Genomic DNA, 15632 nt, shown 5'->3' with positions numbered 1-15632 from the left:
GCTTCTGTAGCTGATATTACTGTTGGACTTGGTGCAATGACACTGAGGCATTTTCAACTATTAGCCTTCCCCAGAGTTCTTTTCAGACAAAATGTTATGCATCAGCTCTTATTTGAGCATAAGCCTATTGAATAGCATTCTCCTCTCTGCCAACTTGGCAGCACATTCTCCTGCTAATAAAAGAAGTTACCCCAGATAGAGATCCCAGATGTGCCTGAACTACTTTTATTAGGACTACGGAGGGGCTCAGTGTTTCCTTCTGACTGTTTTCAAAAAAGGTGTGGGCTTGCTTTCATAACTACCCAAAGAATTGTATTACATCATTTGATTTTTTTTTTTTTCCTCAAAGTGAATAAAACTTTAGATGTGTTAGCACAGAACACAGCTTAGGAAATACTGATGTTAAACAATAAATGTCTTTTGTCCCAATATAAGCATTGATTTGATCCTACTGAATTCTGGTGAGAAAGAAAACACTACTGCTTAACACTGAGTTAAAAATATCTTCACACCTCTATATTTTAATAAGAGCTGGTGTGATAATCAGAATAACTAACAATAAATGTTTCTATGAGCAGCGGTTATTACTTTTTCAAAACAAATGTATATATGGAGAAAACATTTGCTGATCAGAATTCTTATTATACATAGTAATAAAGCCAATTTACCAATTGCCTGATAGAAGGCTCTTGCAGACTGGAATTGATTGTATCAGTGTTTGTTTTGTTTGCTGGTTGGTTTGAATTCTATGTAGTAATCTCAACAGTTACAAAAGATATTTTACTGCAAAAGATGTATTCAAAATTTATCCATACTATTTCATTGAATGTCTTGCCTGCAGTTTTAAAACTGCAAGAAGTAGGATAATCTAACTGGGATATTGAATAAAATAATATACTACAAATATATATGTTACTCTTATTGTTGCTATTCAAAAATTGTAAATAAAAATATGTTTACAACCATAAGTCAAAATCTTGATTTTTCTTTCCAGGCCTTTCTGTTGAAATTTTTATTGTCAAAATATGAAACATTTTTAATTAAAATAATCCCTTGCTTTGTTTTATTATTTGTCTTCTTCATAAAATTGTGAAAAATGGCCACTTCTCTGATTGATTTTTATTGTAACTGCATCAGATATAAAAAGAAGGAAACTGCACACTGGATACACGGCAGTATTCCATTTCAGATTTTCAAAAACAGGGTTTGATTCAAGGTCTCCCATTAGTTTCAGTGGGCTTTGGATCAGGCACAGGGTTAGCAGCTTATTTTTCAAACAACTGGAAAGAGGTGTAAATGTCAAAGGTGATAGTTATACTGTGAGTTCCATAAACTACAAAAAAAGTTACTACTAAAGCTCTATTTTTCCTTAGTTTAACAGCTTCTATGAAAACAGTGTTAATAAGTATATCAGGAACAGTATATAATAATGAATCAGATATGTAAACAGACCTTTAAAACTCCTTTTATATAATAATTGGAAAGTTAAAAGTGACTTAAAATCCCTAACTTCTCATGCTGTGATGTAAATTGTATTTTTTTTAGGTTCCAAATTCAAAGAGGGAAAACTGATCCTACCAGTTACAAGAACCTGGGGGACTGTTTTAGGACTATTTTCCAGAGAGAAGGGTAAGAGTATATGTTTTTTGAATTGTCAATTTTATGTGACCTTTTTTAATCACCCATTTTCCAGACATTAGATCCTCTTTATATTCCACTCTTTATGCAACTGCCAGAATTCAGCAAACATTTAGTCTTACATAGTGATCATAATGTAAAAAGCCCTACCACTGCTTACACTCTCAATCCCAAATTTTGCCATTAGGATATGTTTAAAGACTATGATGAACAGCTGTGCAGAGATAATTGAGTAAACTCTGCTTCAGTGCTAGGAGCTGGAAGGCCACAGCAGTGCATTTCAGTGTCTAGGTTCTTATATCCTGTTTTCCTGGTTTTCTGAACTAGCTCTGCCTGAGCTTGAGTTGAGTGAAGTGCTTGTTTCCTAGCTCTGATGAACAGGTATTCCCAGTTAGCTGTGGTATGCAGTGATTCCAAGACCTCTGTGAGTAAAATTCCACAAGTTTTCAATTGGACAGAATATAGAAGAGGATTTATGGGCCTTAGTCACCTGAATCGAACCGGCTTCAGAAGGTACCACCGCTCTCTGAGCCACAGCTCCTCTGAGGGATGTGGGCTCAGATCCAGAGCAGCATTTAAATACACGCTTAATTTTATGGGCAGTCCTGTTAAAGCCAGTGAATGTAATGGGACTGATCACATGCTTAGTTAAGCCTGTTATCCACAGGAGCTCTTCAGGAGCTAGCCTTTAATCAAGGTGGCTCTAATTAGTCAATCCCAGTTTGGAGTAGCTAGTAGACTTTCCGTAAGAACTTTGCAAACATAATTGCAACCTTTTTTTGTCCATATATTGATCAAAATGGAGTTGTGCTCATAAAGAGCACTAGAGGTACCACATGTGGAGGCAGCATTAATGCAGCAGGGCACAGATTTCTTGTGTCCAGAAGTTGCACTGGAAAAGCAGAGGCAAAAGTAGCAGTGAAAATGAAGAACTAGACCCATTTTTTTTCTTGTAATGATAATTAGCTAAATAACACTACGTACGTACATAGATATAGAATTAGATTTGAATTGCTAAGGAGAGATGTAGAGATGTTTCACTAAGGTGTTAAGGGGGGGGAATTGTCACATTTGCCCTTATCAGTGGTAGATTTATTTCTGATGAAAGACTAATGCTGTGCATTATACCTACAAGGTGCTGAAAAGTCCCAAAGCTAAAAGGATCACAAAAATTATAATCTGTGGCTTCTGGGGTTTTCTAAATTGAGTATGCTCCTTCCAGAAAGATTTTTTAAATGTTTTCTCTATAGAAAAGTAGTAATATTTATTTTCATGTCAATCTAACTTTTTTCAGAATAGATTCAAAATTAAAACAGTGAACATTAAGTCAAACTCACTATTATTTTTTATATTATTGACAAGTCTCAAAATGTAAAATTAGTGATGGGGAGACGTATCTGGAGAAAGAGTCTAAATCAAGAGACTGCTTCCAAGCTAATTTATTTAGGATCTTGCATTATTGCCTATGTGATTATATTGTGTAATTAAATATTTGCAAAACCCACATGCATAAAATACTGGTAAGATGCTGCAAGTCTCAATGTACCATGTAAGATATAATTGCCTTATTAATTTTGGGGGAAAAGGAAATAAATGCTTTATCTTTCATTTTTTTATATGTTCTGCTTTTCAAATGCTTCTTAGAGATAGAGCTATGTCCATTGCATGGATTTGATTTTGTTTTCACTTTCCCAATGGTCAGTGTGATGTGTCACTATGCTACATAACACATTAACTTTTTGACTCTGGAGAAATGTTGAAGGGTCTTAGTACAGTAATCATCTATGAATGAGCGTCAGAGAGGAAAGATGAATGCTGTGGGCTTTTTTTCTGTGGAATGCTTATGCCTCAATACTTGAACAAAACTAGAATTTTTTAAAATAAATTTATGAGTATCAAGGCTTGAAACTTTAACCAGGAATGAAAGATAATAACATGAAATTTTTATAGATTTAAATAACAACTGAGCAGGGGCTTGCACTAAACTTCCATCAGGGTAGAGCTAATGGAGATTTTTACTTACCAATTGCAATGTAGACTATACTGATGTAAATGAAAGGCAAATTCTTCTGAGTAGCTACTTTTGTCCAGAAAGTTAGAGTCAGAAAGTTACATAAAATTAGTCATCAGTAGTCAGCACAAGGCAAAAAATAGGAGATCTCAGATATAATATAGTCTTAAAAGTTGGCTAACAAAAAACAGAAGTAATCAACAGACATACTTGTCTGAATCCTCGAGTCTGTTATTCCAGACTGTGCAAGTTGTCCGGATTCTGAAGCTTGGTGACTGTGACACTTCAAGGGAAATGAGATTATTTTAAATCTTTAAGTTAGTGAAAACCTTAAAGCCAAATATCCTCTCCTTGTCCGGCCACTAAATTATACAGAAGAGAGCACCAGAAAGGGTTTCATTTTCAGATATCAAGCAAACAAAAACAACACATGAGGTATCCAGATTTGAGTGTGTAAATCTGGGGGAGTTCATCAAATGAAATGATGCCCCATGTCCATTCCATTAGAACTGCCACTTCATCATTTTTATCACAGTAACAATCTGATATTTTCATGGAAAACTCATCAGAAATGGTGGCCAGGATTTCTTTAACCATTGCTATGATTTTCTCCATGTTCTAATGAAAAGGGCAGAGAAAATGTTTCCAGTCCAACCACTAATGAAATAGTGTCCTTTCCAAAGATTCTGAAGATTCCTTTTTTTTTTTTTTCACAAAACACTAGAAATTTCATAAAGAAAAAAATGCAGGGAAGAAACAAACAAACAAACGAACAAACAAAAACCTACAGAAGCTCTCTTCCCGCAGCTCCCAAATTTTGGTGAGCATTTTGAATGGGAGTAAATCTCCTCCATGGGGATTCATTCCTTGAAACTCTTTTCTTGTCTTACAAGAAAATGGGGGCAACAAAACATAAAATTTAATTGAGACTCACTGAAGAAAAGCTGGACAATATCTCCATGAATCCTCTCTGAACAACCTCTGCTCAGCTATGCTCACTAGGAGCCTTTCCTCTGCATTTCTCTGGTTTCACTTACGAGATGCTGCATGTATTGACAGATCTTTGACAGCAGAGGTAAAACCACCAGGAGTATATCTGTTTATTGAGGGGTGACAGCTTTATAGCCAACATAAAAATAATCTGATGTTTATTGAGGAAAATGTTTGGATAGAGGATTAACTGAAACCATTAATAGTGAAAACTTTTCATTCTTTTTAGGTCCTACAAATAAGAGATAGACCATGTTAGACGACTGAATTTTGTATTGTATTGTTGACATTTTCACTACATTTATATTCACTCGCTTCTTTGATAATGACTTAGATATGAATATGAAATGTAAGAATAAGCCAACAGTATAGCTTTATATTAAAGACATAATGGTGTTGTGTCTTGTATTAGGAATGGAAAACTATGCTTATTAGCACTATCTTAATTTAGAGTAGCACTAAAATGATAGATGCCGTTATTTTGGGTCTGTAAACAACTTTGTTCATATAAACTTAAATTTTCATGGGCTCATAATTTTAACAGTAAGTGTTCTGGCTTACAGTTGGCTTTTTTGATAGGTACTTAGTAAGGAAATTTGTTACTTTTCTCATACGTTGGTTAGATTGCCTGGAACAGAAAGGGTAGTAGAATCCTAGTTTCTAGTTTCATAACTCAATATTTTAGTAAGTTTAAAGCGCTGTTAGCTTTTCTTAGGACTAAGATGGTCGTGGGAAACTACAGAACACCATAATTATTGATCTCATTTGAGATCTCATTATTTCTGCTGAGTTATTTGATTATTCATATTGAATTTGGTTTGGAAAGGAGCCTCCCAATAAAACAACAACATCAACAACAAAAAAAAGCCCAATAAGCTTTACAACTATTTCTGTCTTTTCAGAGCAGTCTTACCACTCAGTTATACCTATAAGTGCCTTATATGACCACACACCTTTCTTTTACTAAGCTGCACCCTGACTCATACATTAGTGGGATTAGGCTTTAAAGCTGCATGAAACTTTTTAGCTATGGGTGTAGCAGGTGGGAGAACAGCCAAGGCTAAGCAGGAGCTGAATGAATGCTAAGTTGTCAGCAAACATGCAGAAGCTAGAGGATTCCTGGCTTATGTGTTACCAGCAATAATTCATTGATTAAGGAATTTGCTAACACTCCCATTTGTCCTGTTGCTACCCCCTGGATATCTATTGTGGTGACCAGTGCTGAAGCCCTGCTCCTGGTAGGGAGTGGATGATACTCTGTTTCTTCTAATTGCCAGCAGGCAGGGAAGGAGGGGTTGCAGGACCGTCAGCCCTGCAAACCAGTTCTGATCTCTGATACCAGCACTCATCGCTGCCCATTCCTGGGGCCCAGCTGTATTGTCTGCTCTTCCAGCTGGGCTGAGGAGGCATATCAACAGGCTGCCAAATAAATGTTATACAACATACAAATGCTTAGCTACTTTGTGCATGAATCTTTCAATGAAATTGCCTACCAGGGAACTGTGATGTGGTTAATCGTGCCAAAAATCCCTTTTCCCATCTAGCAGTTATGAAGCAAAAATCCATTTCTATGTACTGGACGCATAAATTCCTGCAGTATCAAAAGACCAGAGTTCAGACTCTGACTGAAGTGCTCTGAAGCAAACAGAAATGGTAGATTAAGGTGTTTCCTGCCACAGATATCTGCCCCACTCTTTGGTTTCATTTTAACACCTATACCATGAGGAGCAGAGGTGAAGTGGGACTTGTACTTGATCACTGCTTACTGGAACCTGATTCCTTCACACAGACCCACCTGCATCAGCACTTTTGAAGACTGTATTCTTGTCAGCTGAAGGCGCGTTTTCTCTACTGCCCCTTACTACAGGGACAGAAACTTCCACAGGAATGCTTAGAAAGTTCTGCTAGCGCTTCCACCTCAGAAATATATATACATACATGAATCTCTTTTCTAGTCTTACATGTCTGCCCTAGAAACATATAATAATATGATTGCTAAAGTGACAGTGAAGATACTAAAAAGGGCACTACAGTATCAAAATGTCTATCTATCTATTCTGAATCCACTTAGTCCATAGTCAATAGTATATCTCTCTTTACCCTGCAGTATGGATACAGGCAGCGTATACAACACAGCTGTTTCCAATGCCATTTACTCTCACTTCACCCCTACTCTTACTCCCTTTAGACCTATGTGTAATATCATACTTATCTGATCTTACTGTTTTCAGTTTCATTTGATTGTCTATAGTTTGTTTGCACTTGCATCTTTAAATCATCATTTGTTTTTACCCTGAATCAAGCCATAAAATTTAAGTGATGGAACAACCTTGGGTAAAATTACCATTAAGATTGCTGTTAAGTTTGGAGAAGAGAAAGGCAGAAATGTTAGTTGACAGATTTTTCAGATTATTTGCTTTAAGACTGTGATTTATATTATGCTTGCAAGGTTTTAGATTGAGCATTGCCACAAAGGAGAATCTTTTGGCTATTTGAAGGTGATGTGTTCTGTGCTTTCTTCTGTAAATTAACATTCACATCTGATGTTTAAATTTTATCTCATTTCCCAGTAAAAACAGCAAAAAATCTTAGGAAATTCTGATCCCTGATCATGTTTTAAAGTGTATGTACACTTACATGCATACCTACTCGTAAAATATTCATACATTCTTTTAATCTCTTGGTAGATAAAAATGACCCTGTTCATAATTCAGTGAAGTTTTGCCAACAGTCCCAAGTGCCTGGATGCTTTTGCAACACTGGTCAGTCATGAAACAAAGCTGAAAACCATTCTTCTAATCTACACATCTCAAAACACCTTGCTGAAAAAGGAATCATCATCATCTTATTTGCACAGTTGGGAATACGGGGTTGTAAAGTGCCAGGCAGTAGAATAGACATGGACAGGAGCTTGAATAAAGATGTTTCTCATGAAGCAGCCTGACACCATGTAATTTGTTTGCCCCACAGTAACATTTCAATATCTGAGCACTTCAGAATGTGTGAGTTGGACGAATAATTCATAAGTCTGATCACTTTTGGGGCAGTCTGTTTTCTGGCTTTCTGTGGAGCTGCATGCAGTTTTAGGCCTGTAGCCAGATATCCTGACAGCAAACCCAGTGCCCTGCCGGATGGGCTGCACTGTCTGCAGGCAGCCAGAGCACTTACACCAATGTTACTGTCAGCAGGTTTTCATCATCCTGCTCGTTCAGCAATTCTCTGTTCCTCACCATCAGTTCCCTACCCCCATCTTCATATGTTAACACTTGAAAACATAAGAAATGGCTCTGGAATGTGAAAAACTTTTATTCCCAGTTTTATGTGTGTAGTTTTCTGGGATACAATGAGGTTGCACTGGTGTAACTTCAAGCAGCACTTGGCCAACCACATTTTTATTACTGACGGACAGACGTTTTACTTGCAAAACCTGATGCGGTATATATAGCAACGCAGTAAACAGGGACACTTCTAGAGAATCACTTCTGAGGATCAGATGCCTTAAAGATGAAGCACATGCTCCTTTATTTCCCATAGGAAAAGAACATGATAAAATTATGTAAATCTTATAAGCACCTTAGAAGTGAAAAGGCCAGGCCTTAACTGGTTTTACTTGTTACTTTTTGCTAAGGCCACTTTATGCTGGATATCTGTTTTGTATTTTTAAAGGTTTAAGTCATATTTTTTTAGATTTCAAATATTTTCAGATTGTTTTAATCTTAGAGTTACAGTTCCTTATGTGTCTCTGTTTTCCTAATATCACATAAATATAGCTCTTCAGATGATTATATTTATAGCAATAATTTCTGTAGGGTTTGGTTTGGATATAGGTGACTGTATTATAAGATTAGAGCAATAAGGAGATACCAAGGATTGTTTACAATCTGCCTTTATCTACTTTAGTTAGCAAAATACAAGTAGAGATTTAATTTTTAGTCTTACGATGTGAACATTCAAAAATATTTATCATTTTACCCTATTCATTTTTTGCTGGATTCAGGTATATTTGTCATGTTGCTTAAAGAAATCAATGTGATAATTACGCTTATTTTAAAAACAGATTTGAGTCTAGAATATGGAAAATATTATACTTCCTGCAACATCATGTTCTCTGAGGGTGAAGAACATCACTGCCAAATGCTCCTCCAGGCAGGAGCTCGCACCTGAGACCTCAGTGGGGACAATTTTGCCCCACTTGGTGCTGCAGTGTAGTGCTGAGCCCTGAGCCATCAGTGCTCAGTGGAGAGTAGGCAGCCGAGATGCTAAGCAGAGCCATCTAGAGTTGGGAAGCTGGGAAGGCTCACACCCTCCCAATCATGTCACCCTTCTCCAGGGCTTCTTTGGCTCTCCCGGAGCTGTAGAAAATTCTCAGCTAGTGAGCTAAGAGCTTTCAGGTCAGAAACAGAGGCACTACCAGCAGTGGTCACAGGCAGGCTGCATGTCCTCTGAGCAAAGATGTAATTAATTGCTGCTTCAAGATTGAGAGGCTGGTTTCTGCATAAGTCCTATTTCTGAATCATGCTGCTTCAGGGGGCTCTGTCCCTGTGCAGCTTTTCATTTCTGAAATGGCATACATATGTTCTGCCACCAGAATTAAAACTTTATTTATAAAGATTACAACTGCTTCCAGCCCTGACAGAGGGATGGGGGATCTCTCAAACTCAGTCCTGTGCAGTGCTGTCAGTTTTAGCTGTAGGTAGAGGAAAGGAGCTGAAAATCACACATTGCCCTCTTTCCTATGAAAAGTAATAGCTCCAAAATCTGAGTGTGACATTGTCAATAGTCAGCTATCAAAATTCAGTGTGTCTGTTAGGTAAATCTAGCCATTATTGGTTAACATTTCACAAATGCAATCACAATCATATATGCATCAGGAAATGCAAAATTAATTTCAGTTATGTACTGCAGTTCTTTTAGAGACAAACTGTTTACTGCTCTGTGATTTGTGATTCTAGTAGCAAGGAATTGTTAACCTATTCCTTAAAAGAAAAATTCCACTGTACCAAGGGAAAAACAGTGACCAGAGAACAGATAAATCACTTTTATATCCTTGGAACAGCTGACTTTACACTTTTATTGCAGTGTTTGAAAAAGCATCTTTTCATCTGGAAGGAATCAGTTTAAAATGTGATTGTCAACACAACTAAAGCAGCTTTCTGTTTAAAATGGCTGCTCTCAAAGATTAGAACTGTAGTTTTGCCAGGATTTTCTTTACAGACATTAGTTACTAGGACCAAGAGATTTTAGATGGGATGTTCACAGGAAATACCTGGCAGACAGCATAAAATGCAAAGTAAAGCATTTTTATTTGGATTGTAGGAAGCATGTATGTGAAAATGAGCAACAGTTTTTCAGGTCAAAAGCCTTCTTTTTAAAGTACAAGTCTGTAAGTTGTAAATTGAAGAGGAAAAAATTAAAAATCTGGATTATTTTTTTACATCTAGACCTAACAAATCAGACAACATACAGTTAGCACATTTCTTAGACTGTATTTCGTATTTATTTATAATGATGCTGTAATACTGTTCTTTAATTTGCATATGTTTAGTTCGTCTAACATCATTTTCTTCACTTGTTACATGTGAAAACAAAGCTTTGTCTCTTTTATGTCAATCATTTTGATTACCGTAGTCCTCAGTTCTTTATTTATGTATAACTCTGATTCACTTCAATCCCTTAAATATTTAATCTCTAAAAGATGCAGGTGAAAATCCTATGCAAAATGAAGTATTGCATTCACTGATAAAACATTTTCATTTCAGGAATCATTTGAGCTTTACACTATACAATTTGCTCCTCACTTTAGTTGTAAATTATGAAGATGTAATAAGAATATATTTATAAGATTACTTATTTAATAGGTGTTGTGTTTTTTTTTTCCATGTTTTCAAGGCAGGTTAATTATATGTTATCTTTAGCATTTTTATTAACAACTTATTATTACTCCATATGTTGAAAATACATTTTCTCTTTTTTTTTTTCCTTTTTTTTTTGAACACTACATTACTTTAGCGTCTTCCTAAATGCATAAGATTAATACGATTATATGATGAACTTTTAAAATGTATCTTCATTAGGAGAATGTTTGAGGAGATGTAAAGCTGCCACTGCAGCTGTCAGTACTGGGTGTGCTGATCAGTCCCTCTAACACCATCACCAATTGCTCTTCTGTTTGCAATATTCATTACCCCAGTTGATGGTTTTCTGAGTATTATGCTTCACATTCTAAAAGAAATCCAGTAAACTAGATGCTGAGAATAGCTGTACTTGATCATGGAGGAAAAAATCTTCATCTAAATAAATACAAAATAATAATAGCAATAATAATAATGTAGGTGAAAAGGCAATGTAAATCTATGAATGTTTGATAGTTTTGTGTAGGTTTTTTTTGAATGTATCTTAAATAAAACAAGGTAAAATGAAGAATTAGCATTACATACGGAAATATTTTTGAAAAATATATTTTCTGTACAATGCTAATTCATATTTCAAGGCACATTGCATTCCGTATGACTCTGGAAAACTGAAAAACAAATAGTTTACTTGCCTGTCATGCCAATCATCTGTCTGAAAGAAATAAAATTCTAAATACATATGAAGTGGGGATTTTTAACTTTCACATTCTTTTTTTATGCAGTCTGTTGTTGTTCTTTGCTGTACAAATAAAAATAATAACTTTAATGTAGTAAAAATAATTTTAATTGACTGTAAAAAATGCCTGCCTCAAATGTGCTGTACATATAATTTGCTGCATCTTCTTAAAGGAATGCATGCATATAAACGTAGAAAAACGCTGTTGCGTTCTGTCTTACTGTCTAGCGTAGAAAGTTTCTTTCACGGTTAGCAAGCTGACACTCCATAGTAAATTTCTGAAGCTTTAATACAGCGTATGGGGCAGTAACTCTCACTGAAAGATTGGCTCCAGTTATGAATACAAGATCAATTCCCATCTGGGCAGAAATGCATTTTTTTTTATAGCTTGCCTTCACTGTTTGTGTATTTTTGCATATTTTGGCTTTGCCTGAACTTGTGTATCCACTGCTCTGTAGCTGACTGTCATGCATTGGGCGTCTCAAGTACAGCAAGATTTTGGAAGGTTCTTTTAATCTGCTAAATTGGATTTTCCATAAAAAAGTAGACACTTTTACATCATAGGAATTTGGTAGCCAAAACCCAGTACATCTAATCATTATATTCTGCAGCAGTTGAACTCCACAACAGAAACGAATTCTTCTATGCACCAGATGCTTCCTAGTGTAGATATGGGTTCAGTTTACTTACTGTTAGAGCATTTCTTAATAAAATTCATTTCTTCATTATTTGAGTCCTTCTTAAAAAGAATATACATATATATATCCTGGCTGAGCAGGATTTGTTTTTTATTTGCAAAACCCTATTTTATAAGAAAATCTATTTACAAGATATACTTGTTTCTTCAAGTAAAAATAGAAGTGTAAGTAACTATCTGCATAAAATACTTAATAATTTCAACAAATTCCATAGCTAAGCTGACTTTTACATAATTTTTATTTGGAAATGTCTAGGATTTGCTGTTTAACATATAGGTAATATCTTTTGTTGCCATTTTAATTGTGATTTAGAAGAATAAATTTTGTGGATAAAAGTAAAATACTAACATGTATTTGAGCCTTTGTTCTAATGTAGCCTTACATAACGTCTTTACTTTTGAACGTAGAAACAAAAATTGTTTTGACAATCCTCGGATATGCATGCTTATTAGTTTACAACTTATTAAACTATTTCATCTCCTTTTGAAATGTTTTCTGAATAAATTGGTAATTTAATTACAAATTCATAAGAAAAATAACAGTTTTTCTAAAGACATACATAAAAGGCAAGCAAGAACTTTCAGGTACATTACAAAAAATTCACATTGAAATTAAATGTATTGTCAAATTTAAAAAAAAAATCTTCAGTATTTCAGCAGCTCATGTTAATAAATTGTAAATAATATTTTTTCAAATTTCTAATAGTTATTTTTATACTTCATGGTTATATTTTTATACCTCAAAAATTTTACTCAAGAAAAATAACTATGCTTTTATACAAATTACAATTTTTATAAGCTGTCTCGTAAAATTTTAGAAATTTTATCTAGTAAAAAAGGAAGAGGCAGTGGGATATGATGTACTTATGGGAACAATCATAGTGGTTTAAAAGGTGAAAAAATGACCAGTGAACAATGTCATCTGAGAAGAGTTAGCAGTCTTTGCAAAATGCTCAGAATTAATTGCAAGAAAGTTGTCTTATTTATCCCACTGAAAGGTTTGGGAAAATGCAGCTTGAGAAGTAGGTCTTTCTCAGTTACTGTGAGGGAATGCTTGGAATTTTGTCTTTCTACCAAAAAGGATTGGTTTTCCCTTGATTGTCATCAGTTTGCTAGGTTGTCCTGCTATTTAAGCTATTAGAGACTGGTGTGCTGCTTGGTCTCAGGTGATCCATAAAAAGGAATGAAGCCTTGGGAAGGTAAACCATCACCAGACTGGCTCAGTGTCTCAGCCTTCCATGACGGAAGCTCTTTGTTGAGATTTGTTGGCAATTACAGCAGTTTCCAACTGAAGATAAAGAGCCAGAGTTCTCAGATAATGCCCTCGATCACACACCTGATGACAGACTTTTGCATGCAAGTTTTTTCAGGTGCTATGTTTGCTCAGTAATCCTTCAGTGCCAATCTTTTCTAAATGGTGAGCAAGTCCCGTCAGTAATGGACATCAGCCATTGAGCTTGTAATATTTGTCATATATCAGGTTACGGCTTTGTTACTGCAGTCTGATGAATGGATGCTGTTATGCTTAGAGAAAATAAAGAAGTGCTATAAATTTAGAAGTCAGTAGTAAATGAGTTGCTACTTTAAGGGCCTGATTCACATCCTTCTAAAATCAATGGAAAGTATGCTGTTGACTTTATGGTCTTCATATCAGTCTTTTAATTTTCTTTGTCTCTTAAGACATGGTATTCAAGGCTGTCATGAAAATATTTTTCCATTTCTCACTACATATGGTTTTACACCTCAGTAGTAACATTAATATAAATCTTACTTCATGTCTTAAATTTTTTGTCCTACACAAATGATTTGATTAAAGATGGAGCCATGCAGAGAGTTGATCATAGAACCTGATAGATTTCACATGAAAGAATCGAAACAGGGCTTCAGGTGTTAAATATTGACACAGTATTTCTTCTTAATTTTTTTCTTTTGTCCATGATTCTTCTTATCCCTATAATAGACTTTGAAGATTGTACACTGATTTTATACTTTATTTACTTATGGGCATTATTTTGGAACTTGTTCTGATGAAGACAGAGTTAAAAAACTTTTGTAGGCTGTTAAAATCTGTCCTTGGCCAAGATCTGTTTCATGCAGATTTTGTCAGAAGTTCAGATGGTGGCCAAAGCATTTATAATTCATTAAATTGTCATATAAATAATGAATTTCCTTCTTATATTCTGCTACATAAATAAGTGTAGTACATATTAAAAGAAAAGAGTATTTTAAGCCAAAATCTGTTCAAGTGTCAGACCTTATTTTTTACTAGCCCTGTATGCACAACAGTTTATAATGGCTAGAGGCTAGTAGGGTGTTAATTCTAGTTACAGCCATAAAGGTTCCACATAACTGCTTACTTACTAGGTAGTATGTTTTCTATAGCAACTCCTATTTCAAATGACCTAATAAATAGTATTCTCTGGGGAGATAAACTGTCATGATGATGTAGGCAATGATATAATACTAATAAAACTAATAATCCCCTGACGTCCACCCAAAACTGCCAGACAACGCCCATTTTCATGCTCCAGCTAGTGATAGTATTGTACAGATACACTTCTCATTATTTTTATATATTCTCCATTTGCATTACATGCTCTCATCTCTATTTCTCTATAACTCTTTGTTTTATTTCTTTAATAAATGAGTACTGAGTATAGGGAAAGAAAAAAAAAAAAAAACAGTAGAAAAGGGGGAAGGCAGGAGAAAGATCCTGAAATATCCATAGTTTTGTGTGTTAACTCTTGGAATATCTCCTCAAAGAAATACGTTGTTAGCATGTATCTGACATAGACAGAATCTGGGAGCTGCTGTAGCCAGAGAAAAGGGAAGAGATCCATACCAAAAGGTGACATAAAGGCAGGTGAGGAAGAACAAAAATTTTCAAAAGTAGTTCTGAAAGGGTACAATGTAAGATTAAGGCAATCTGAAAACTGGAATGTGTACTGTCAAGTTCATGTAAGCAACGAGATTTGTTTTTGAGTAGAGGAAAAGATTGAATTTAAATGCAGATTATTCAAAGTGCACAAGTTCAGTTCTTATTTTTTAAAACTAGAAAGAAATCTGGGATCTTTGACATGTTGCTACTTTCCTACTTAGAAGATTCTTTGATTCCTTCTGTGCTGAGTAGGTTATTTCATTCAAAATGAAACTCATATTGCCTTTCAGAGCATAGCACGTAAATTTTCTTTTGTCCTGCTGTGTGTTCATTACAGTCTACAGTGCCATGGGCTCCATATAAACACTGTACTCTTTCTACATTCACCCTCAATATTGCAGATCTCTGTAATATTCTCTGAATATTGCATTCTCTCTGTCTTTCCTGTTTTATTTCCCAAACTTGTGTTTAAGACACCATAGTAAATTATAAAATCATTAATTTTATGATTACCCAAGTTTTTGAGATATCCAGTGTGAAAAGCAGAGTTTAGATGCCAATAATTCTGTTGTGTAAATAATATACATGTAGTGTGGCAACAGGTGTCTAACAGGCACTTCTAAAAATCATGAGAATTGTATAAAATTTGAATTCAGATGAAATTGTTTAGGCAATAACTGAAATGTATAGGCTGTTATGCTATTATCTGTTATACTATTTTTCCTAATCATTTGTTTTCTAGAAACTGTAATACTTTTCATTTATGAAAGATCTTGTTTTTAATCTTAGAGTTTTGGTTGTCTCAGCAAATGTTGTAGAAAGCAGTGATG

The 15632-nt window shown here is 35.0% G+C and overlaps 1 protein-coding gene across 1 annotated transcript in view; it reads left to right on the top strand.

Annotated features, from left to right (window-relative positions):
* SLC25A21 (solute carrier family 25 member 21) overlaps nucleotides 1–15632 on the top strand; it is a 221158-nt gene that overhangs the window by 162356 nt on the left and 43170 nt on the right. Inside the window, exon 3 of the mRNA XM_048950029.1 lies at nucleotides 1546–1629. Within this exon, the coding sequence (XP_048805986.1) occupies nucleotides 1546–1629 (84 nt within the window). The remainder of the gene's footprint in view (nucleotides 1–1545; nucleotides 1630–15632) is intronic.

This window comes from Lagopus muta, chromosome 6 (genome assembly GCF_023343835.1).
Source record: "Lagopus muta isolate bLagMut1 chromosome 6, bLagMut1 primary, whole genome shotgun sequence".
NCBI classification, from domain to species: Eukaryota; Metazoa; Chordata; class Aves; order Galliformes; family Phasianidae; genus Lagopus; species Lagopus muta.
This window is presented reverse-complemented; position numbering and strand designations above follow the sequence as displayed.